The sequence below is a fragment of the Falco punctatus genome (assembly GCF_963210335.1).
Source record: "Falco punctatus genome assembly, chromosome: 10".
Lineage (NCBI taxonomy): Eukaryota > Metazoa > Chordata > Aves > Falconiformes > Falconidae > Falco > Falco punctatus.
Genome location: NC_137590.1, coordinates 11536807 through 11563369, shown reverse-complemented (window position 1 = coordinate 11563369; position 26563 = coordinate 11536807). Strand labels below are relative to the sequence as shown.

Here is a 26563-nt window from a genome sequence, read left to right as displayed (position 1 = left end):
TTTAAGCAGGGAAACTGAAACTTCACTGCCACATTGCTATTGGCACCATAACTCTCTGTTTGCAAGAAATCCAGCTTATCCTTTCTTTCAGTCTTCACTGAGTTGCTGCAGAATGCCAGTCAAGCATGCATTCAGATGGCTCCGGAAGATATAAGCATCCCTGGACAAACCTACCATGGGAAACCTGCATGTTGTGGTTGCTGTGCAAAATATTTTTGTGAGCAAGAGATAGTTCAGTCCAAGGGCTGGGAGTACTTTCTAACCAGGCAGAGTGGAAATCTCTGCAAAAGGCCTGAATTTGCCATGGAAGCACTGTGTTCCTGGGTTTCAAAAGCAGAAGCAAGACACAGACAAAAAAGTACAACTTCACCCAAGCTATGAGTAAATGCTTGTGCAGCAATGTTACAGAAACCGGTATTATTATGGAGGCAAAATACAGCTTGAGGAACTCTGCCCCACCCCCACCCCCCTCCCCCGATCTGCAAGTAATAACCCATTGCAGATGTAAAAACGGCAGCTAGAGGACAGTGGCAGCTGTACCCCAGAGCTGGCCAGGCTCAGCCCCAGCTTCCCGGGCAGGCAGGCTGCCACCCTGGTCTCACTGCTTGGAATGCTCTCCAGGAGAGGCTTGCCCTGTGCACCCAGAGCGCCAGGTTTTTAACCAAAAGAACCCAGCCGGACTGGACAGCTACAAAATGCAACAAGCTTTTCCAGTACCGACATCTTTCTTCTGACGATGTCTCTAAAGGGTTATTTTGCCGAGGAGCGCCCTGAGCCAGCAGATGCCTATCCCACCTGGTGCAGGCTCCTGGATCACAGCCTCCACGGCACTCCTGCCCTATGTGCTTTGCAAAGCCAGCTGCCTGCTTCATTCTCTCCAGCCAGGAGCCCTAAGTCTCCATTTTCAACTGTTTCCCAGCCAGACAAGCTTGCAAACCTCCTCAGACCTTTCCTCTGCGCCTTCAGTTCCCTGACCTCTTCCCATTTTCACCCTCTTCCCTCCTTAATCTGAAACCCTGAACTCCCCCTCCCTCAGTCCCTGCAGCTTTGGCCCCCTCTTCTGTTAGGAAAACCAAATTCCCTGGTCATGTTCCCCTTGGAGGTTTGCCAAGTGTTCACTAAGTGGAATGCGGCTTCTCTTCCCCACCGCCCCCCTTTTTTTTCCTCTTCTTGTTTTCCTCCCTCCTTTCTGGAGGGCAGTGGTAGAACAGGTGCAAAGAGAACAGAAAGTCAATGCAAATTGTCCCTTCGACGCTGTAATACAAGGTGTGATGTCTGTTGGTGTCCTCTGCAGCTGAACTGGGTGGGCTCCAATGTAGGTCTCGTGGCCATTTCTGGTGTTACAGGTGCCTGGTTTGGGGTCTGCTATATTAAAGAGTAGCGCTGTGGAGATCTCATCACTCAGTGCCTTGCAAATCACAGACTGGTCAGGGTTGGAAGTGACCCCTGGAGCTCATCTAGCCCAACCCCCTGCTAAAGCAGGGTCACCTCAAACAGGTTGCCCAGTTGCATCCAGGCAGGTTTTGAATGTCTCCAGAGATTGAGATGCCACAGCCTCTGCCTCTCTGGGCAGCCTGTGCCAGGGCTACATCACCTGCAAGGTAAAGAAGTGCTTCATATTCAGAAGGAACTTCTTGTGTTGCAGTTTATGGCCGTTGCCCCTTGTCCTGTTGCTGGGCACCACTGAAAAGAGCCTGGCCCCATCCACTTGACAGTCACCCTCAAGATACTTGTAGACATTAATAAGATCCCCTTTCAGCCTTCTCCAGGCTCAGCAGGCCCAGCTCTCCCAGCCTTCTCTTCAGAAGGGAGCTGCTGCAGCCCCCTCGTCACCTTTGCAGCCCTCCACTGGAGCAGCTTCCTCCACTAGTTCCCTGTCTCTCGAACTGGGGAGCCCAATTCAAGACTTCGGCCTGGCAGAAGCAAAGTTCTTAATAACATACATCCACCCTGGAAGATGTTCTTGAAGAGCATTTCTGCCCTGAAGCACTTCCACATTTCTGCCAAAGCTCCTGATGTCACGGTCCAGTGTCCCCTGCTAAGAGGTGACTGGGCACTTCACCTTCAGAAAAAGAAGACTAGAAATCTAGCGTCTCCAGCTGTGGTCCTGCAGGATTACACGGCTGGATTTGGTCACAGTTTCATATACCCTGAATCCCTCAGTGGTGCATTTAACTGCATGTCAGAATTCAAGTGGCAGGAACAATTCCAGAGCTGTGCAGGGTACAGAGACAAACAGGCAGGCCAGTGCCCATGAACCAAACCATACGTGATAGCAGCAAAAACCCCGCTTTGTATGCAGCCATATTTATTCTAGGTTAATTCCTTCTGGAACTGAGTCATCTGCTCCTTAAATGATTAGAAAGTAATAAAACAGAAATAAAGTTGTATATGTAGATAAGCCCTCTACACTGAAAAAATACATTATGCTGGGGAAAAGAAGAGACAAAGACAACCATTTCCCCATGAACACAAAGCTCGCCATCTTTTATGCCTGCCTACAGACATGTAACATGGAGCATTTCATAGGCTGCCCTTGTCTTTTGGTCCAAAATACCCAAGGAGCCTGCTGGGTGTCTCACCTGCGGTGAGGTGCACCTGTAATAATCAGGAGCATTTTCCCCCAGCCTGTACCAGAGAGCATTAAGGCAGCTGTAGTAGGGCCTGAATCAAGTAACCAGCTCTTCACAGCACTGTGCCAGAGTGCTAACACTTCCAGCAAAAGAAAAACAGTCATTTTTTCCTTTGTGCAAATCAAAACCAGCCTGAGGTCACCTAACAAAGGAGTTGTGTGGAACTCCATGTGTGTAGCAGAGAGCAGGACTTGCGCCAAAGGCTTTAAAACTTCCTTGTTTAAATGGCCAGAAAAAGCCCCAGTGATCCTAAGCTACTGGATCTTCAGGTGGCCATTGACTTTTACATTTGTTTATTTAAAAGATGTGTCATTATTTTTCTCATAAGTCAAACAATTGAATGATTTCTAAACTCTCTTCCCTCTGACCTCTTCTTTTCTTCATGTTTTATTCTAGAACTACTCATTCAAGTCTCAAATATTAAGACTGGGTATGACTTAAATGTTGCAATTCTTCATTCCACAGATTGCTATCACTATTGCAATTGCTATCCCCTCTGGATCCAGAGAAACCCACACAAAAGGACACCATAAAATACACATTTGAATAGTATACGCAATGAAAAGCAAAAAGAGACTTTGAAGTATCTTTACAAAAATACTTCTTAAGAATTAGGAGGAAAGGACGTTATTTTTACATGGGGAGTGTTGCAAGTGATACCTGCTGTTCTCAGCAATGGCTCAAATATTCATTTTGTGGATACAGGTAATTATTAGGTGCCATGATGCATTACACCAGTAGAATCATTCTCCTGGGCTACATTAGCTTCTCCAGACACACTGGTATGAACTCGGCAATTCTGCTTTTGAACAAAGATGGCTTGACCTGCTTTGATGATACGTGCTGGGAAATAAAAGATGGAGAACATAACAGAGGGGAATTCTAGAGAATGGAGAAAATCACAGAGCCAGCTTTGTCAGACAGCTAAAATAGATGCTGCAGTTTTGGAAGTGACTGTGGTTTTATTGCTCAGAAGCTGAAGAGCAGCCTTGCAACCAGGGCTTCTTCCAGCAGCTGCCTCAAGGACAGCTGGAATTCTGCTGGCAAAACTGCAGTCCAGCAAGTCCAGGGGCTATGGGCTCCTTGCACAACCATAATGACGCAGTATGTTTAAGACGTGTAACACCCCTAGCAGACCACAGTTGTTTTATGCTGCCCCAGTTAGGTCCATAGAGCTTATGCCATTTCAAATAGTTTACTGGTTAAGAATCCACTTCTATAAGACATGGTTATCTCTGTACCAAATGAAGAGTGGATACTATGTCTAAATCCAGACAAATTCTTCGTTAAGGTAATGAGTCACACCGTAGAAGATTCCGCTCCGTTATCTTTACAGCCTAAACTAAGAAAGGGCCATGGGAGCTGAAGACCAGTTTATAAAGCTACGCACTAGGCTCTGCTGGCACTGAGCATCCCAAACTACGGATCAGCATCCTGCAGGACCTGGCCCCTCACTGACCTGTCTGAAGAAAGCTCCCCTCTGCTCAGGTCTCTTTCTACCATCACTTCCAACCAAACCAGTCCTGAGATCACCTTCCTTACCACACAGCAATTAAAAAAATAAACTCCCAAACCAACACATTTCCCTTCATGCTTTTACTAACAAATAATCTCACTGATTTGTGTGAGCACTCCGAACTACACCGGAATCATTTATATGCTCTTACTAGGCTAAACTAGCCTAGTTTAAACTAGTTTAACCACTAAAGAATTGAGCCCCAGCAAGCAAATAAACCCCCCAGTGTCCTGTGGGAGACATCATCAGACCTTTAAAGTGTCACAGCACTTGAGGGCGCTGCTGCAATAAATTTAACTCACCCTAAAAACCTCTACTTAGTTTTATTATGAATTAAAGTCTTCTGTTAGAATATCAGCGCCCCATGTTGACACTTACTTACACTATTGCTGTTACACAGTGGCCTTGTTTTTGTAAACAGTGAACAGAAGTTAAGACTAACATTAAATGTTCAAGGTTAGCACTTAGTCATTCTTTCAAATATTTGCACAAAGAGATAAAGTGGAAGCAGGACAAAAAAACCAGTTTAATTCAGAATTATGGGTTTCTTCCAGTATAATTTGTTTGCTCTGGGTGAAATTACAAAGCATGAGGAAGGGTATCTGTTCATGGTACTAAAAAAAAATAAAATTGGAGGTGAAGATGCAAACAGTAATTTCTCTTAAGGGAGATACATGAGTTGCTGTAGTCCTTTACGGGCAGGCTGATCAAGCTATGTTGCTCCATTTCCCCTGGCCTTTAATAGCATCCTCCCTGCAAAGGCTTCTTGGCCATCACAAATAAACCCACATCCCTTCTGCACCTTGCACCTGCATCCTGCATCTTCTACTGCATCCTTCCCACCTTCCCTCTTACAGAAGCCAGGTCCTGCAGGATGCTGATGGGCAGTTTGGGATGCTCAGCGCCAGATCCCAGATCCACCCATGTCAGTGATTGTCTTCTTCAGATTCTGCCCCAAGCACACATTACCTCCAATATTGGGTAATGGACACCTACATTCTCCAGGGGTTATGGTAATGTTTCAGCTTTTTCTGAATTCATGTAACTAATTCCTCATTTTTTTCCTGCTCCATTGTGAAACAGGCTGAAGGAAAACCAGTCTCCTGACTGAAGTTGCAAGCTTGAGAAAACTCTGTTCAAAAGTTCTGCCGATGCAACATTGCGCTTGATAACATCCTTTTTTTTTTATCATAGGACTTCTATATTTTGTTCTCTCTCAATTTTGAGCAGTATGCTCAATATGTTTCATTGTAGTAGTCTATTAATTACACAGTTGTCTCAAATATATCGGGGGGAGAAAACTGAGAAGTTTACATTTGAACTTCTGATTAATATTGACAGCTTAAGAGAGAAAAAGGGAAACAGTGAAGACTTTCACAAGAACTTTCACAACTTTAATATTCCTGCAGCACTGTATTTTCCCATCATTTTATTGAACAGTTGTCTGTGTCCTTAAGAATTTAATATTTAAAAATTTTCAATGTTTCAGAAAATGCCTGGCCTTAATTTTGAAAAGCAGAAATATCATAAAGCAGGTATGCTTGACAACACATCCTGAAGTATAAGGACTGTTTTGCCAAAGGTTAGAGACAACTTACAGCATCAGTCCTATAAAAAGATACATTAATGTAAGGACTGCTGCTTGTACGTCAAAAATCATCTGCAACTGTAAAAAGGCAGGGACAAAGTTAATAAAGGGAAAGCAATCAAACAAAGATGCCCTAAAATCCACATTTATCAAGAAAAGATAAGAAAACAAAGAATAAAGCATGATGTAACTCAGTACTTTATCCTCAAATGAATGAATTTTTTTTCTATAGTGTTCTGTGATTAGTCAAGAGTAAGAGTTAAGCTTTGAAAATAAGCAATAACAAACACTGCATGTCCAATTTTAACTGTTCTTCTGGCTGTGACATGACATTGATCGCTGTGTTTATAGCTGGAAACCAAAGCAGCACATTTTATCCTTGAATTTTGGCTTGCTGAAGCCCTCGAGAAGGCTCAACAGGACTTGAGACAGCAGGCAGACCGACAGCCAAGCTGCTCCCTGGGATCAGTTACCTACCAAGAGATCTGCGCTTGGCAGGGTTGGAAATCTTTCAAACTCGTATCTTTTCCTGCCGACCCAGCATAGCTGGAATCTTCTGTTAATGGCCAGCATAGTAATTTGCTGAACTTCAGACTTAGCATTTTACCAAGACATACGAAAACTTCATACATCTGCCAAGTTCAAACCTTCTAGGAACAATTCCAATAAGATGCTTCATGTTTCCCACTCCATGCAAAATAAAATAAAAAAGAATATATTAAAAAAACCTCATCTATAATTGACCTTGACAGATATTGAGAACATTTGGCACCTACTAAAACCCCTTTAAAATGAGACCCTCTGAGCTATAAAAAGAAATGTAAATGTGAACTTTATACCACATTTAGTTCACTGGAAACACTACCATGGTAGGTTCAGTCAGTTATTTTCCATTGAAAAGTTATCTTAAAATACATCCAGAATGAACTTTTAAAATGTTTATTGAGCAAGTAGGAACCTTCTGTTTCATCCTACACATCTGCTTTTTGCAATGTAAACTATTAAAAGAAATACCTGGCAAAGTTCTGCATAGCATTGTCATCGTTCATCTGTCTGGTCCACAGATACGCCCAGGGGACAGTTGGAGAAATAAAGAAAATCCACTTAATTAACTTTTGTACTGAGAATTATTCCTACTTATAACTTACTAGACCATTAGAACCTCTACCAGACCACAGCTAGGAAGCAGAGACAAAGCCAGGAACTGTCAACAGCAAGAAGTTCTGTCCTGGTTGACACAAGGGCTGCTGTCATTAAAGCCACAACCCACTGAAGTGTCAAAGAAATCCTTAATCAAAGGACAGGAGGAGAAAAATATATTGGAAGTTTGAGAGCTCCAAGAACACCACTCCCACTTAAGAAATGGAAAAGTCCAGCTTGGAGATAGGGCCAGCCAGCATTTGGCTCTCCCTTACTAATTAAACCCTAATTGGCTGTACTTGAGTTAAGGAAAAACTCTTCCCCCAACACTATCCTCACCACTGGGATCGGCTCCTGTGTGTGAGGGTCTCTCCCAGAACTCACTGTGCTGAGACTCTTTGTTTTCCATAAGCATCTGGGTCAAATGTGACACAATATCCTTCTGGAGGGAATTTTGGGAAGCCCTGGCAAACTGCTACTTCCCAAGTGCCAGAAGCAGGATTTTCTTTATACGTGGTGGGATGCAGGTGGAGGATAAAACTAAAAAGTAAACAGAAATCTCATTGAATAACGCAATGTGGGTATTTTGTGGGCAAATTCCTAATGACCAAGCCAGAGACTCTTCTTGCGACATCTTCACCAGAGAGCTCAACTGAACCAAACTGCCCCCACATGCACTCCCAGCCCTGTTCCCATGGGGAGCTGGCAGGGATCCCTCCCATGCCACAGGCGCATCTTTAGTACTTCAGCTACACAAAAATCCCACTTTCTCCCTTGAAACACAATAGCTCCAACAGCATCTCACAGCACAAGGGGATGAGCCATTTCTGTACTCCAACACAAAACGTGCTCAACCCCAAGAGCACAAACACAAAGCGCAGTTTTGCTCAGAATCAGGCCTTGCCCAGTGCCTTTTGCTGCCATCGCTCCCGAGCTGGAGCACGCTGCCCCGAGCCGGGCCATTCCCTGAAACGCAGCATATGAGTCGCCAGCTGGGCAACAGCTGCCCACCCTTGAGAGCACACGCGTGATGCTCTTGGGTGAGGCCTGAAGTTGGTTTGGGGCCTTTTACTCGATGAAACTGTAAAAAAAATTGCAACAGTCCTTCTGTTTTGGCATTAAAAAAATCCTGCCTAGCAGAAGGAATGCCCGAGTGTGCTGATGGCTCAGGACAGATGTCAGGATGGACACAGAGCTGCAAGAAGAATATGGGACCGAGCTGCACTCTCCATCTCAAAAGCAGCAGACTTAGAAATAGCACAGGTCTAAGTTTAACAGCTACCTATTGACCATGCCAATGATACTAGTGAATAAACATTCAAAACATTTTAGAAATTCTCTGGAATAAATTAAATCCAACTCTAGAAACTGATACTCTGAATACAAAATAAGAGCTTTCTAGCAGTCAAAATAAAGTTTCACCATCACATGGATTACCAAATAGCAATTAGATATAACAAATATCACTCATGTTTATAAAATTTTTGTAAATAACAAAGCTTATTTTTTATTATTATTAATATTTGAAGCCTGGGGATTAAAAAAAAATAATCAAAAATATCCAAAAACCCCACAAGAAAACCCCCAAACCACAAAGTAGCTACACTGAGGCACTGTACTGACTGCCAGTGGCACAAGACCAATTCTCACTCTACTTGGGATCACCAACATTTGTGTTTTTTCAGTATGCCAGCCTGATATTGTTGCTGCTCAGGCAAAGCCATCTGTACAGGGACCTGTACCTTACCCCGTCTGGGGTTCCTGTACCCTCCAGGTTCTATACGGGGTGGCTTGCCTTGGTGTTAAGCATGGCAAAACACCCCACAGGCCAGATGTCTGTCAGGTTACTGAAAGTTCTGCATTCTGAACAAACCTGGACGAGTGCCCTCCAGTATTTTGCAGGGTCACACAGATGAACCCCTGACTCCCCAGTGAAAGACAACTACCAAGTCAGATCTGTTACAACTGTTAAAAAAATTAGGGTTTCAGATTATAGGGAACTATAACAGCTTCTCTTTGTGAAAGGCGTTTACCTGGTTTTTGGTGGTGGTGGCGTGTTTGTGTTTTTTTTTTTTTTTTTAAAAATAAAAATGAGTTCCTTGTCCTCAGCTTTTCTGTTCAGCCCTCTCTCATGCTTCATCTAACAATTTTCATGCTATCACAGGGGGTCAACATCCCACCCCTTGGTCACTTCCCCAGCCATTCTCAGAAACTGAGTTTTTGAAGCTTCTTAATTTATTTTTTTGTCCATAGGGCTTTAAATTTGTAAGAAGGTGCCTGTGATCCTAAGGCTTGTAGTATATCCTGTTTGATCTTTCATGATTTACGTCTGATAAAGGAGAACTTGAGTAGAACTAAGAGTCTACCCACGTTTTACTAAAGCAGCCACCACAGAGCCGCTCGCTTGCTAGTCCGCAGCACAGCGGGTTTATATAAGAGAGTCCTCTTCACCCCTAAAGAAGCTTCAAGTCCATATATGACTCTGTTGGACTTGGAAGCAAGTTGTCCAAATTAAAACTGCATTCTCAGATGATTATTTTTAAATGGCAAAAAACTAACCAGTCTGAGGTGAAGCCTTATGAGCGTAGCATCTCTGGTGGCAGAGAACTGGGCTTGCCACTCTTGATGCAAAGAACTATCTCCGTTGGTTTCAAGACACATTTGCCATAGTTTAACCCTTACATTCATATATAAGCCTGCATGGAAATCCTGTTCTGTGAGAAAAATATACCAGAGAATATTTGTATTTTCAATCTGATTCTAAAGAGGCAGTTTCAAAATGCAAACACAGTACACTAGCAAACCAGTTTTGACTGTGCAAATAAATTTTTAAAAAATTGTTTCTAGGAAGTCCAGCAAAAGTTGGGCTTGAAATCTCTCAGTGGAATTAAGTTTTTGTTCAAGCAATACCACATAGTTTGGAAACCACAGAAAGTGTCTATTAAGACAGTTGCTAATTCAGAGAAAAAATGACCCCATCTGGCACAGTGTCTGCAGTGCTGTTCATTGCACCACAAAAAAAACTATTCTTGTACTGCAGTGTGTGAAGCTTTGTAGCAAAGATGACGCCAGGTCAAAAGCATCTAACTGACAAAGAAAGGTTGAGGTTAAAGTCTTGCTTTTACTGTAAAACATTAAGCCCAAAAGGAAGTTTAACATGAAGAAAGGTGGGGGAAAGAGGTGAACTGAACTAACAGTTCGCAAACTTTTTTTCCCCTGTGAACAATAAAGGCTTCCAGCTCCAGGAGGATGCCTTCCAATAATGCAAATTGAGGTAAGTAAGTTAACCTTAGGAAGCATTATTTTGAACATGAAGAAATATAAGCATAGGGAGAGCATTATCAGAGCAGCTTGCTTAAGTAAGGCTGAAGTAAACGCAGAGACCCCAAAGAGAACCTGCGGGAAACTACTAGAAACTTCAGTGCCTTAAACAACAGAGGGGATGAGTCAGGTATTTATGACAAACAGCTCAGAGTCAGGGTGAGGAAGGGCATACCAAACCTGCCTGATGGGAACCATGTAACAAAGGGGGGTTGGCATTAGGCATTTGCCCGTGCAGCAGTGTCGAGTCTTGGTCAGCTCTGGGCATGTGTAGTAGAAGACACAATCAAACCAGAAAACTTCATGGAAGCAAGAGTGGTACCAATGAATTCTGCAATCTCCATGATCAGGAAGAAGCAGAGTGAGACGCAGAGGACACTAAGTGTAGTTTGAGGCATCAGAAAGGAAATTAGACACTCATCCCCTTCAGCTGAGTTAGTTCTGAGATAAGACCACAGAAAGGCCAACAGAAAACCCAGCAGTGACAAGAAGTTCACTAGGTGCCTGTTCTGTCCTGGTGACAGCAGGAGGGAAGGGAGCAGGCTCTGAATGAAGCAGATGTCAAATAAACCTAGAGTCCAGAGAGAAGCAGCTGTAGAAAAGGAGGTTCTGCCAGGGCATTTGTTAAACTAAAAGCAAGATGAATTTTAAGAGAGCATCCTGTCAGTGGTAAGGGTTCAGCAATGCTAATGTATTTTTCTGAAAGCAGATCTGACATACTGCAGCTGTGGCAAGTGTGCTAGGGAGCGGAGCAGCAGGCAAACCAACAGGGACAGCAGGATGGAGCAGACAAGACAGACACCAGCTAGTCATGGACAATGCCCACTGAGATCAGCAGTGGTTCTGGGGAGACCACCCTTCTCACAAGCTGCAGAGCCCAGACTACTCAAGCCCTGTGTTTCTGATGGCACAGTGAGCGCACATGGAGGAGCGAGCTGGTGACCACCATGGCCGACAGCCCCAAGGAGGAGACCCTGGGGGAAGCAGGACCTGTCAGGGGTGGCATGAGCAGACACAGCTTCCCTCAGCTCTTCTCTCCAGTACAATACTCTGCTCACCTTGTCCATCCAGCCTGGAATCTGTGACTGGGGACATGGAGTTCAGTGTCCATGGCTTATGGGTGGATGATCAAACTGATGATGCTCAGAGGCTTTAATAAGGACCAACTAAATAGCCTTTAACAAAGACTTGGTAAAACCTGACAGAAATTCTTCCTGTTGGAATGGTGTTGAATTTTCTAAGGTTGCATACAAGTATCTCAATTACAGTTCGGTATCAATATAGACACAAGTATAAAGTCCTCCATTCTTACATGGTTTGCTCAAATCTCCTGCATTCCTCCACAGCAACACGTGACAACATGCTGTCACATATGCACGTGTACCAGCCAGGTATCAGAAGAAACAGGCACATGTCACTAACAATACACCTCTGCCTCCAGAAGCCCAGCTGTTCACACCAAAACCCATGAGCAAATTTCTTTTCAGCTGCAGCATCGTTAGCCATAGAAATCTATCAGTAAGTCATCCTCTAAAGGAACTAGAAGCAAATACCGCCCATCCTCAAGCCACAGCAGCAGCGTAGTGCCACAGTGCAATGGAAACGTACTGGGTTGCCCGAAGAGATAACCACAGCTCCCCGTGCCTCCTCTCTGGCTCCTGGCTAATGCCGTCTGCTGTCACCACGTTGATTGTGATTTCCCAAAACACTCAGTTCCAGTCTCACATAAAATTACTACAGCAGTACTCCTAAGAAAGACGTGATCTGTACTAGGTGAGATCATAGGGGAATGTAGATACTAAGCATTCAAATATCATGCCAAGCCTGTTGTTGAGTAATCCAGATTTCAGCCGAATTAAGCAGTGTGTGGTTATACCGGACTACAAACATCTGTTTTCAAGAGGTGTCCAAATCATTAACAGCTAATTCTACATCTCTGTTACATTCCCTGCCATATGCTGGGGGATAATCTCAGCAAGCAACAGGGATTTTCATCTCAAATCCTAACACATCTGCTCTGCAAGGCTTCATGGTTTTTCTTGTATCGCTTATTAAATAAATAAGTCTCAGCTGCTCCTCTCTGCTCTTTCCATGCCTTGCACCTATTCTTTCACAGCACTCAAAGGCTCCTGCAACCTGCCTAGAAACATCCGACCATTTCTTCATGCCATCCTAGAAAAAGTTCGCTCCCTTGCCAAGGATAAATACAAAATTTATCTCCTGCATAAACTCACACTCAGGCTGTCTCCATCTGTCTGTGTGTCCCATCCCGTCCCCCTGGCTAGTGCTGCCACCTGCAAGAGGTCTGAGGCAGGACAGTGGCACTGGGCGAGCTCTACAAGGTTTTCTCCATCACTGGTGGGAGCAGCCTTCTGCTTTCATTCAAGTTCCTGGTTAGGGCTACGTGTCTGTGCATACAGCAAACAAGCACATAAAGAACAAAGGGACAAGATCTGGGTTTATAAGCAACTTCATTAACTGACCATCATCGACCTTTTTGGCACTTTGCTTGGCAAAACAAGGTGCCTGCACTGAAAGCTGTGATGGCACTTTTTGTGGCCATAACAAACATGTATACACACAAACAGAATTTGATCTTTAGCATTAAGCAACAACAACAAAATGGGAGGCGGCTGCAGTACTGACAAAAGAAAAGAGATAGAATCCCCTGGAGCCTGAACCCGACTCCCTTCTCCAGGGCATAAGCTGGGGCATCATCTACCCACCACATCCTGACGGCATCCCTTCTCTGCACAAGGGGGTACGAAATCTCACTCAAGCTTGGGCCTCTCTGTTCTTTACCCAGATGTTATTGCTGGGGTTTCTGACAGACCCACCGGTTGCTTCAGCCCCAGGGGCATCTCTTCAATGCCAGCTGGGAAGAGGAGCAGCTGTCACCAAGAGCTGCTGGTGTTTCCACCTCACACGTCCCATCCTCCAGATGAACAAAGGCAGCAGACTTGAAACGATCTTGAATTAACTGCGGCAGACCAACCTCAGGGTGGGAAAGCAGTAAGGATTTCGTGGTCCTGTCTCCTGCCAGCCCTCAAAGGAGCAAGCAATGCGCTGAGAAGTTCCTGCAATCCCACAGCTTCCACCGAAGCCATGAGTGGTGCCGCTGCTGGCAAGGAGGGATGTGCGGATGGGGTATTTTTATCTCCTTTTCATTCCCATCCCTGTCAATCCAAAACAAACTTCAGCTAGTTAGAGGTGGGAAAGATGGTTCATGATGAGAAAAGGATTCCCTGGCTTGATTGGAGTGTCACCACTGGATATGTGGATACGTGCCACTGCGGTGGCACAGCTGCATCAGTCCTGGCCTCCCAGCTTCCAGTAACCTTCCCAGACTAAAATAGAAGACCTACTGCCTGATTTTTAGCAGCTGAAGAGTAGCAGTAAACCACATAAGTATTATGTAAAATGATCTTTTTCTAAGTATATGTTTATTGTGCACAGAAGAAGTGGATTTAATTACAAAGAACTGGAAGTTTTTAACAGTCTGGACTGCCCCCTACTCCCTCTCTAAAAACTCAGGTTTGGCAGCAGCTTTTGGGTTTCATTGGAAGTCTTCTAAGTATTTCCTTGGAAAGACTTTACACTTGGTCCCAGGCAAGAAGTCAAAATCAACATTTAAAAAGCATGCCCTGCATAATTTCCAGGATTCAGCAGCATTAAGGTATACTTATGGAGGCCAGGAGGAGAACAGCTTTTTGTGCTTTTTGACTTGGTGCATAAAGCTGGTCTTCAGGCAAGGAAGTTTATATTCCAAATAATATTTTTAACTACATGCGGTCAAGTATATAACTTATCAGGCCCTTCCTCAACCCCCTCCCAAAATAAGCCTGAATGGTAAATATCGTTGCAGTATTTAGTTTTTGCCTAGACCTCTACTAGAAGCAACAGATTCTCAAACCTTCTAATACAGAATAATTTGACGGCAGAGAAAGTTTCAAGTAACGTTTTCTTAAACTCCTTTGTACAGTAAATCTCCGGTTCAGGCCTGATAGTGATACTCAGGCTAACCTGGCTGGTTCTGCACCGAAGCGAATCACATGGGATTTCATGGCATGTCCCCGTGCCTTGCCCGGTGGCAGCAGTGCTGTCCCCTTGCCGGTGGCATGGCAGCACACAGGTGACTCACCGTTCCCACTGGCTCCAAGGGGATGGCTGACACTACCCTTGCTGGTGTAAATAATCCCATTGAAACTGCTGGGACTGCTGCGGAGTCTGCAAGACTGAAACCCCTGGTTTGATCAAAAGGCCAAGAATGAAATTTCACCCGTTTCATCCATTTGCTAATCAAACAGGCCTGTGCCAATTGCTCCTGACTTTCCAATAGCAGTGCACGTGGCACTTCTGGATACAAGGATATATGCGTGTTTAAGGGCTATCCACTCAAATTTTATGCCAATTTTTGTTTTGGGGAAAAAAAGACCAGAAGGAACATTTTCCTTGGGAATATTTGAAGTGCTTTTAAAAACAAATACATATTCTTCTGAAATAGCTGCAAATCAAGTCCTGCATCACTCACCACCTAAAACACAAAACGCTACAGATGAGATTAAACTTCACAGAAGCTGAGAGAAATGAGAGCACAGGTAGCGTTAAGGAAATCAGGCAGAGTGGAGAAACTACCTTTCAGCTTTTACAGTCTAAAAGGTATTTTTTCTGTGTTTTTAAATCAGCAGAGAAAAATAGGGTCTATCAAATTGTGGATTTCCTGTGTAGAGATAAGGCAGGGAAAGCATCAAGACAGTATTTCACGCAGTATTTTTCTTCCAAGCACACAGTTTTAACTGGTATTTATAAAAAATAAAATCTGAATGCAGATTTTCAGCTCACAATAGTGTACCCTTCTCCTCAGTGTCTCCAATTCCTCCCCTTGTAAAATCTCAGTCCCACAAGTCCCTCAGCGCTCCAGGAAACCTCCTGGCTAACCAGAAATCCCAAGATTTCAGCATGAAAAACCACCAGGAAAAATGCAAAACAAAACAAATACAGCCCAGAAACAAAAAATTTTGCTTGGTGGGGGCTGGGGGAGGGAAGCGGAAGAGGTTGCGGTGTAACGCGTGATGAGGATGTCACTGAGAAAAAGAACGATGAACCCCATTAAGTGCTTTATTTTTTCCTCATTTCCACAGCAGTATCTCCCCATTGAAGCTGCTGATCATCCTGAGCCCCATGCCCTGCACACCTGGGGGGGCTGAAGCCCCTCGCTGGGCACCACCACGGGGCAGTCGTGCTGGAATAGCTCGGGAACAGGCAAGGGAAGGAGCTGCTGGTTTCCACTACAAGCTCTCTGTGCTCCAGGATTCAAACCTGTCTGTCATCTCCACCAAGGAGCCCGCAGGGCTCATGGACTCTGACAAAGCAAGCAATAGGACTGCACAGTTGTTGGTGCCCCAGCCAAACTGCCATAAGCAAAACTGAAGAGGCCCAAAGGACTAAAGCAGTTGCTTTGCTTTGACGCCTGAAACTGCTCTCCTGCAGTGCAAAGCAATATGAGAAGCTCAGAGCATCACCAAGTGTGTCTTCCTTGGAGATGGCAACTGTACTCCGAGTGGTGCCCAAGCAAGCAGATGTACTACAGGCATTGATTAGGGCACTCACCTGTACACTGAAATTAAACCCATAGCTACTCCTCGCTTACTCAGCCAACAGGTACGAGCCTAGTTGTTGTACTGCCTCACAGTTCCTTTCATCACGTGAGGGAAGATGGAGGTGAAGACGGAGCCCCTTCAGCCCCCACAGGGATGCAGAAAACAGCCTAATCCCTGCGGTACTCCCAAGGCTATTTTTGCCTTGACAACAAGAGAAAGGACACAAAGTAACAGTAAAAATGTAGTTCTGAGGATATTTTGATGTGCAGTAATGAGAAAACAGAGCTGGGCTCTCCACAAACATATGCCAACTAGTCGGTGATGAAAAGCTTTACAACTTTCTTACAAACCATAGAGCTGGAGCCTGGAGAACCCCTTCCACCAGCCTTTGCCTGCTGTGCATGCTGGCACACAATAGACATTCACCAGTAGCAAGACCACGATCTTAATTGTTTAAGTATATCAGGGAAATCTAAAAACCTCTGCAACATGACAGGAACAATTTATAGTCCAGGCTGACATTTCTGGCTGCCCCAGCCACCCATAGCCTGTGCTGAACCGCCCAAGGGAGCAGCACAAGCCCTACAAGCTCCTCCGCAATGCGACCTGCTCCTCAGTGGCCAGTAACAGCACCTGGTCAAGGTACTACCAGACTTCAAAAATCAAATGAAGCTCTCCACATGCAAAGATTAGATTTTAAAAGTAACTTCTTTTGGATTAGTGTTCCTATAACTTAATGCAGAGGAAGTGGTAGGCACAGATGTGAGAACGGCTAGGGATGCGGGGGGGTGGCAGCACTGCGCAGGACAGCCCAGGGCAGGAGAGCACTCAGAAAGCTAGTCAGTCACATCTGAAGTTGTGCTTTAAAATTAAAAGCCTCTTCCATGAAAATCCACATAAAACCACTCTTCCAGCGACACTGGCAGGAAGCCACCTTACACGTAAATCACCTTCGGTTCATGGGGGAAGCCGCAGGGGACATTCTCAGGAGCAGCTCCCACAGCTCTTTCCCACTGGTGCTGCGATAAATGTGTTAAATGTGATAAATGTCCATTCAGGGCACACACGGGACGGGTGAGGGGTTGGGCCCTCCACTTGTTTTCTCATTTGTTTCTCCACTGAACTTGATATACTTCCTTGAGGTCAAAGTCATGAAGTCACGGTAGCATTGCTGTGTACAAACCAACCTGTGTGAAGCTGCCTGGGGTAGAAGCATATGGATTTGGTTCCTGAAAATAGTACTGAACACATTGACAACCTAGTGCTGAGCTCAGCCTTGTGGGATGGACACGTGCCAGGGGATGGGAGGCACCAGGCTGGTTTTGTTGGTGTAATGCCTATGATTTCTATATGCAGATTCCCCCTTGCAAGATTTATTGTGCTTAGGATGGAGAAAGGGAGAAGGAACAGTCCTTCAGTAGGAGGAAACACCCCCACTCATCCTCCAGTTTGGAATCAGAAAATTCTAACTGGGTTTTTCCAGGAGTTTCAGCACTCCCTCCCCTCTTCCAACACACTGCAGCAGACGCAGATGTGGCTGAACAGAACAAGACCATAGATTGTAAAACTGCATCTTATTCCTTGTTAGAAACCAAGCCATCCTCCTCAGCATCCACTTCCTTTGCTTGGCAAAACAAATAGCAGCTTTCTGACAGCTGTTTAACACTCTCTGCCTCCCCACAGTTCTCAATGCAAGGAATATTCATAATTTTTTTTTCCTTAAATGACATAGAAATCTTATAAAATGCTGCGCAGACACAGATACTGTGGATTTTCTTCACAGAGGGAACGCTTTGGAGGAAGTAAAGAAAACTTCAGCCAAGCACAAAGCATCCATGGCTTGTTTCTCAAATGCTTCATTGACCAGGGGAACAATGTGGATTAGTCACGGAGTTCAACTTCTTGAGACATATGCTTCAAGTATAAATATCTAAAACATCATGGATTTATATGCCTGATAACTGGGCTTTCTTATGACAAGTATTGAGTTGTCCTCACTTCAGGGAATTTCCAAGCTTTTTTCTGGCTGTTTTTAAATTGCAGCAATTAGAAGGAAATTCAATGAAATCATGCATACTTGTGAACAAGTACACTCCCAAATTTAAGGGAGCCAGGGAAGAACTGCTTGTAATTAGAACTAACTGCACTCTTCAAGGTTTTTCCTCAGTGAACGGGAACATACCTTATGGAGATCTGTGGGTATCCATAGCACACAAAAGTGTCAAAGAAACTACCCACATTTCTGCTGGGATTATATTAATCCCTCATTTCTGACACTACAGGTTTTGATCAAGCTAGGATTGCTGGTTAACACACTTTTCAGAATCTTGCTAGATGCCTGTGCATAAGTGGAGCTCTAGAAGCTAAGGGATTGTCAGCATGAGGCTGTTCAAGGGCAGACAGCACTGGAAAGGCAACAAAATTTTGTGCCAAGGTGGCCCACGCTTCCATGGAAGAAGCTCACATGGACACAGAGCAAAGGGGATTAGCTTTTGCAAATACCATGAAGCCCACCCTTTTGAGTCAAATGCTGTAAGCCAGGCTCTCTCTCCTACTGTAAGGTCCAACCTTGCTAATCAAGATGTTGAAGAAGCAAGTAGTTACTTTTAAGGAACAATCAGAGGCCCGAAGCCTGCAAACGGCAAAAATACCCAGTGATTTCTGGAAAAGTCTCTTGAGGTTACAGGACATGCCATGAACAAAACACCAACTAGTACAAATGCTTGTAGCGCTAACACTCGAAAGCATTAAAAATTAAAACATCAGTCGCTCATTTCAGCAGTGCTCCTGGCAGACTAACATGCACACAAGTCCTTCTAGTTTTGCACGGAGTTTTTTGCAGGAATGATGACACGCCTGACCACGATGGTGTGGTGTATATTTAGAGTCAAGGGGCAACAGCATTGTACAAGCTCAAAAGAGAAGCTTCTCATCCCTCTTTCTCAAGGAAGCCACGTAAAGAACAAGGGTTAATAGGGAATTATTAGATTTTTCTAATAGGAGGAAAAAAAAAAAAAAAAAAAGGTAGACATCAGGTATGAAAACCAGAGTCCCTAATGCTGATTGCAGGGGCTTCACTCAAGGAAGAAAACACCAAGGGAAGAAAACAGAACTCCCCTAATCCAGATATTCTACCTGCAGGCACCTGCCAGTCTTGCCTGAGCTGCCCCAGGCGCCTCTTCAAGGCAGCACACACAAACACAGCTCCAACACCTACACTGGAGACAGATGCTGAGAACTGGAGAGAATCTGAACCACGCTTCTGTAGACAGCTCCAAAACCTTCACAAGTGCCTCACAACTCAGGAGGGGTTTGCTTGGACTTTACTACAGCAGCAATGTTATTTATAGTTCACGCTTTAAGGCACTTGGGTCTCCTCTCTCTTGTCTTCCTGGTCCTTTATTTTCTTTTATTTATTTCCGAAGTATTTTTTTCTTTTAAAAAGCACCAGATTAGGTTCAGTCCTCCGCTCTCTCGTTTCTTCATTGCTGGTCTTTTCCATCAGCTATTCCCAACCATGACACTGCCAGGTCTGGAGAAACCCCTGCACAGGAGATGGTGCAACTTCAGAGGTCCCAGCGCAGAAAGGAGCCACCAGTTGCACAGAAGCAATCAAGGCATTTTGTCTGCTCAGCAAACAGATGGTGCTGACTCAGCAGCAGGAAGACAAGCTTCTGCCAGCCCTGTTGCACCAAAACAGCAGCAGTTTGAACCTACCATGCCAGCCGCTAATTAAAAATGTAACAGCACAGGTGAGACCTGAGCAGCACCCCCTAACTGATAAGTGTGCTCAGCAGGTAACCTCTTCGTAACTATAGAGATTTTCACAAATTTGCCTTTCCCTTTAAAGTCAGGTCAACCATTCACACCCAAAACCCCTCTTCCCTGACCTCTTCCTATTCCCAAAGAAAAACTTCATAGGACTCAGATGCCCTAATAACAAACCTCTGACTCCAGTCAACTTGTGTGCTAGTTCAGTCTCCAGGCAAGAAATGTAGTGGTTTCACTCACTGCTTGAGTTGCTAGTAAATGCCATAGCCATCTTTTTTACAGGTAGAAAGGAAAAGCCGCTGCCTTCCTTCAGAATATCAGAGATGGAATGAACAGCTAAAAAGCAATAGTCAAAGACAGCACCGCTGGCATGGTTTTCCCTTTAAAAAAAAAACAAACAACCAAACCCCCCCCCCAAAAAAAAAAGTCTCTGACAACTCTGGAATTAGGTCCATGGCTACACATGAATGTCAGCCTCTCCAGAGTGATGGGTGATGATCTTTATCCTACCAGGCATGTAATGAGTAAAAATACAGATTACTATTAACACAGGGATAGTACGTATGCTGGGGAAGGGGAGAAAGGATGTACATTTACACTGCTGTGTGACTGCAAAGATGTTGTTGGTCCTAGGGATCAGGGGATCCCCCAGACTTCTCACCCCCTTCCCACAAAAATCCATGCTTAACACATGCACCGAGCACCCCTTCAGCATTAGCTGTAACTGTGAAAGTAATTACTTTGCTGTTTCGATCTCTGTATAGAGAGCATCATCCTAGCATCAATACAGCATGGCATCCATTAGCAGCCCTTCATTGTAACACTTTCATAGCAGTGCTGCTGTAGGTTTCCTAACACCTTCTATTGCCAGACCCTGTTTGAAGCAGCTCAAACTTTGCCAAACTTCAAATATGCTGGCTGAAGCTCTCCACACCATGTGTCTGCCTGAGGCTAATTATTTTTTTATGTGGCGGTGGTACAAGAGAAAAGTCAAGGTCAGGAGCTCTTAATGAAAAAAAAAACAACAAAAAGCCACGAACAAAACCACCAAAACCACAAAACCAAAACACAAAAAAGCAGGGAATGATGAGTAACTTGCCTGTCTCCTTTCTATGCAATTTTAAAATGGGAGCAGGAAAGAATCTACTACACTAAGTGACGTAAAGCACAGAGGTGCCAGTGCTGAAGACACTGCCTTGGTCTGAGGTTAAGCAACTATTCACCATCTCACATCACAGGTCCTGGAGCCGGCATTGCTTGTGTACTGGGTAAACCCTGTTGAAGTTTGCAAAGCTTTCCAGGTATTTTTCTTCGGAGTAAACATGCTCCAGACCCAGATGATCTCTGTTTACCAACTGAGCAGGCAGCACTCTATGCCATAGAGCACATTTTGTATACAGCAGTGGGAACCGGGTAGGACACATCTTGCAGAGGCTCTTCGATGTAAAGGAAGACCCATAATTAGCACACCACCTCCCGGTGTCCACAGCAGGATCCTCATGTCTGCACTGGAAAGTCCTGGCCAGATAGAAACCACAGAGATTACTATGTCCAAGCGTTCTTGTAGTGTCTGGTAATTACTGGGAACCCAACTAGAAAATATTGTAATTCCTACACCACTAATGACAGTCCCTTTGGAGAACCACCGCATAGTGCTGCCCTGCCAGCTGCCATCGCAGTGCACAGCAGGCAGGTTGCTCAGCAGAGCAGCCTGTGACAAGGTACTCTCATCGTAAGCATCCCCTAGGATTGAACCCAGGGTTTTTTGGTTTTCCTATTCCTGCTCTTCTAAAATGGGAAATCAAATACCAACTTGGTACAAGATATTTAGTGTCAAAAATCTTGTTTTCAAGAATTCAGGAGTGCCAGGATAAAGGTTCCCTCAACATTTTTAGTCTGTTCTGTACCTCTTTTGCACAATCTTCTAATAAGCATCTTTTTTTTGCAGAGCAGCTCATAACACATGAGGCACAAGAAACAAAAAAAGTTCTAAGTGAATGAAACTATTGTCAACAGAGACAAGCTCCTGCGAGATGGAATTTCATCAAGCCCCAGAACACACGCCTATCTTTGTAACTTTGTAAGATTTAATGGCAAACTCCACATTAAATGTTGCTTTGGGGAACCAGACCAGCTCCTGCCTGCCACAGAGCCGCCCTGGCCCACCCAGCAGCATGCAGCTTCCATAGCGGGCACCCATCGGCGCTGCTCACTCCCTGGGTTGCACTTCAGAGCATCTAAAGCTCGCACTGCAAAGTGCTGTGCCTTCACAGCCATGAGGTCCATGCTCTAAGCACATGAAGTGTTACTAAAAAAATTAAAGTTGACTACTACAGCAAAAAAAAAAAAATAATAGTGTTAGGCCAAGACAGGGCATTTCAAATCAGTAGTAGCTTCAGACAATTTTATCTTTAGTGGTGCTTCCCTCTCTGGCATCCACAAAAGAGAACGATAGCACCTCATTTCACAACAGTGCCATGCACTGACATTTATGAAGCATTCAGTCCCTGCAGTGATCAGAACTACAGAAAAGCCCATGAGGAGTTCAACAGTTCTTTATTCAGTGCAGGCTACGGACAGTGTGTCATAAATAGGGCACAGGGTGACACATTGTGTGAGGAGGATAAGAATATTGAATAGCTACTCATTCACTGCACAACATCCATCTTGTGCCCTGAATGAAGTACCAGCCCTGTAGAAAAAAAAAATACAATGTAAACCATACAAGACAGTCTTTAATTATATGGTATGGAGGGGCTTACCATGCGGCATACACACAGGGTGACTGTGGTTAGTCTTCACACTGATATGTCCTAGCTTTTTAAACTATGTTTTTCCTCCTGTATAATATATTCCCCCTATAAAAACTCAAAACTGCATGCCGTGTATTCATATTTGTACCAATATGGACATTTCTGTTAGAAACTTTTTTACTTAAGCACTGATGTTTGTTAAGATTCAGAATGGCCATTATTGAATACATTGTAGTTTAATATAAATGCCCAAGATGACAAGCACATGTATCTAGATTGCTATATTGACAGCCATGTTTCCTTTTCAGTATGGAAATAAGCTACAAGTACTTTCTACACGGGTAAGAATTCAGCCTGACAGAGTGAAACATCTAAGTGCACAAAGACTGTCAAAGCACGGAGAGGAGATCAGCCCAAGATCACTCTCTCCCAGCAAACCAGATCACAGAAGAAGAGGAAGGTCACGGTAAAGCAACACATACACCAGGAGAGCTGAGCAATAGCTCTCAGTTTCGGGCCGAGTGGGTATTTGTTGGAAAATACTAACTTATCAAAAGCATTAAAATCCCTCAGACACTACTACAATTCTTGCTTTCCTATATTTGTTTTAAGATAAAAACACAACTGAAGCTGAATTATACTTTCAAGTCTTAAAAAAAAAAAAAGAGAGAGGAAGACCCACACTACTGTCACTAGTGAGAAAGCACACACAGAATGCAACTGTTTTATGGCAAGAGTTTAGAATCCTTTCCCCCATAAGCACACATTATCAATTTTAAAGCCAGGATTGTTCTCAAACAAAAAACCACCCCCATGCACTGAAAAGTCACCTTCCAATACCCAGCAGTAACCCTGAACTCGTAATATGTTGCCAACATAACAATTGTCATCCTTAAGTTGTGCCTTGTACAGTACACTAAAATCCAACGAGATTACACCTGATTGTGCATTTTCCTTTCACAAAAACTACTGCACAAAAGCAGTAAAAATACTCTAGTGCAAGCAAAAAGTCAGATTATGGCTTCAAAAACAGAGCAGATGTAAGATCATTGCTCTACTGAATTTAAGAGAGGCTTCAGGAATCGGGAATCCACCTTAAACACCCGCAGTGATGCAAAAGGACTGAAAAAATGGTGAAAAAGACCTAAAAAGACCCAAAATTGACAGGACATACAGATATCCACCAAGTAACTACACCCATGCACTGCACATCCCTGAGCCCTCAAAGTGAGTAACTTCTTCCAAAAAAGGAACTGAAACATCAGAAGGTAAGTATCAGTTGTGCTAGAGAGCACTAACCTGAGGGATACCCTGAGCAACAGAGTAGAGCATATGGCTGTGAAGTATGTTATACACACACTACGGCATCAACACACATGCAGGCACGGCCACCTGTGCCTTTGCATACTCCCTGTGTTCTGCACAGCCAAGCACACGACAGGAGAAAACACTCTAGATTTGCAACACAACTTTGCAGTCCCTGGAAGCATATGAGCTAATGCAGCTGTATGCTGAAAATAATCCTGTCTTAGGGACAGACCAGACCTGAAGCATCAGTGCAGCTTTCATTTAAGTTTTGTTACCCTCAAAGAGCAGCCACCTGTGCTGTCCTTTGCTGTCCATGCCAGCGACACACTCCCACAGGAGCCCATCAGCCTAAAACGTTGGGAGTGTAAGTAAGAAACCATGAGTAGCTAATGCAGCTTCTGCCACGGAGCCTTCAGCCCCAAGCAAGGAGATATCCCTGGCCTTGCACTTCTTCAGTCTTTTTTTTTTTTCCCCCCCATCCTAACTCCATTCCTTGGAAGACTCAGGTGCAGCTTTAAATCCCAGCTAGATGCTCCTGTCCCCCTCATTCAATATTCCTGTCCTACACTCTTTGTACATGCAATCCATAAGCATCAGGTGAAGTCTCAGCACAGAGATGCTCAGCTGGGGCAGCAATATCTGCAGATGTACATAAAGTCTAACCAAACATAACCTGAACTTTTTACAACAGTTGAGAAATAGAAAATTCACAAAGTAACAGTGGGCATGAGACGCAGGGGAGAAGCGGCAAGGGAAGGAAGCTAACTGGAAAAATGACAATCCCTGTGCAAGGAGCAGGGAAATGGGTCTCTCAATCATCCCCAGATTTACAAGAGGGCCAAAAAGTGACTTCCTGCTATTCAAGTCCAGGCTGAAATATAATAAACCACTGCCAACATAACACTGACTCATATCCATCAGATTTATAAATCAGTCCTTCGACAAAGAATGCTCTCTCTGTTGCCTTCACCAGAGATAATTTCCGACTGCTAAGATATGTTGTTTAACCACCCAATGTTTCGTGTCATTTCTGCCAGAAACGGTTCTGCGGCACAACACGTTAGAAGCAATATTAAAAACCAGGCAACTGAAATACTGCCTACTACAAACACAGAACCCTATCAGATAGCCTTTATGGCTTAAAGGCTTGCAGATTAACATCAAAATTAGCCCTACTGGTTTTTTTTCCTAATTATTTAATCTACAAAGAAAAACCAGTTCTCACAGCTCCTTCAAACTCTAAATACTCTTTAAAAAAAAAAACAAAAAAACCAAACCACAACCAAAAAAAACCCCATACTAACCATAAAAAACCTCCTTTTTTTTAAATACAAAAAAGCATAACCTGTGCTTGAAAGGAAAGCCACGTTGGTTAGATTCTTACAATGCACTCCCAGCACGTGAGCTTTAGTCCTTGCACAAGTGATGCTCAACTTCCATGTCACAAGAGGAAAACACACCTTCACGAACAGACAGCGGTAGAGTTGCAATCACATCAAAACAAGCTGTACGTCTAGAATAAAAACTTTTACCACTACAACTCAGGAAACTACATCCGATATTGTTTTCTAAAGCTCCTTAAAGTGCTGCTCCTCTTAAAGGCTACAAGCAGGCTGAAAAGGTCGGGGCCAAGTCCTGCCGTTCCTCACACCCGGTGCCACGCGTGGCTCGGGGGTCGGGAGGCTCTTCAGTTACCTGCGGGCATTTGGAAATGTTCGCTGTTACTGTAAGGTGGTCAGAGCTCAGCCGTGCAGGTGTGCGGGGCAGTGCGGGCTCCCCCGCAACCCGCCGGGGAATGGGGGCACGGAGCCACCTCCAAACCCTGACACAGGTCAGTGCATGTCTGCGGATGTCTGCTGGGGTACGGGTGCCACCGCAGCGGTTCAGGCACCGCACGGGCAGGTAACGCGAAGGTGCCTTTCCAGGGGCTGCCGGCGGGACGGGAGCCAGCGCCGCGCATCCCCCGCGGGCCCCGGCCCGCCCGCCCCAGCCTCTGTCCGCGGGGCGAAGGCAGCAGCAAAACCCACGAAGGCGCATAGAGAAACGTGGGGTCCCCCCTTACAGGGGCGCCGCGCCGGTTCGCTAGGCTGCGCCTCCGCGGGCCGGTGGGGGCTCTGTGCCCGCCGCCAGCCGGGGCGGGGCGGCACCTGCCCGGGGCCCCCGCGGGCACCCGCAAGCGGAGCGGAGGCTGCCAGCGCCCGCGGGCCGGGCACGATAGCGCAGCCCCGCGCCGAGCCCCCGCCGCAACGGCACCCCGGCGCGGCCCCGCAGCGCGGCGCGGCCCCCGCCGGCCTCCCGCACCCCCGCCGGCCCCCGCCGACCCCCGCCCCGCGGCACCGCCCGGCCGCCCACGTGACGCGCGCCCCGCCCCGGCCCAGCCGCGGCCACCGCCCACTCCGGCAGCGCGGGGCACCGGCGCCGGCACCGGGGCTGACAGCGGCTGCCGGGCCGCGCCCGCCCGCCCGCGCTCACCCAGCAGCAGCAGCCGGTGCGTCTGCTTGTACTCCCGCTTCTCCGCCTTCAGCGTCTTGTCGATGCTCTTGCTCCGCTTCTTGTCCGCCCGCTCCTTGGCCACCAGGTCCTGCCGCAGCCGGTGCCGCACCTGCGGGTCGCCGTGCTCCCCCGCCGCCGCCGCCGAGGGGGGGATGTCCGCCTCGCCGCGGCCGCCGTAGGGCGCGGAGGGGTGCGCGGCGGCCAGGCGGGAGCGCAGGCTGTAGCACAGCCCCATGGTGCCGGAGCCGCCCGCCCTACGGCGCCGCGGGCATGCTCTCGGCCGGGCAGGGCAGGGCGAGGCGGCGGCGCCCGGCGGCCTCTTAAAGTGGCCCCGCTCGGCCGGGGCTGCGGAGCGCGCTGCCCCGTCCCGCCCCTCCCCTCGGCCGGTCCCCCGCGCCGCGGCCGCCGGCCACACGTGATGCGGACATGTTTACCGTATT

At 45.7% G+C, this 26563-nt stretch overlaps 1 protein-coding gene across 1 annotated transcript in view; it reads right to left on the bottom strand.

The window, feature by feature from the left end:
- Window positions 1-26475, bottom strand: part of GNAS (GNAS complex locus) — a 158630-nt gene extending 132155 nt beyond the window's left edge. Inside the window, exon 1 of the mRNA XM_080403956.1 lies at window positions 26103-26475. Coding sequence (XP_080260082.1) covers window positions 26103-26358 — 256 coding nt within the window. The 5' untranslated portion in view covers window positions 26359-26475. The remainder of the gene's footprint in view (window positions 1-26102) is intronic.
- Between the last annotated feature and the right edge of the window lie 88 nt (window positions 26476-26563).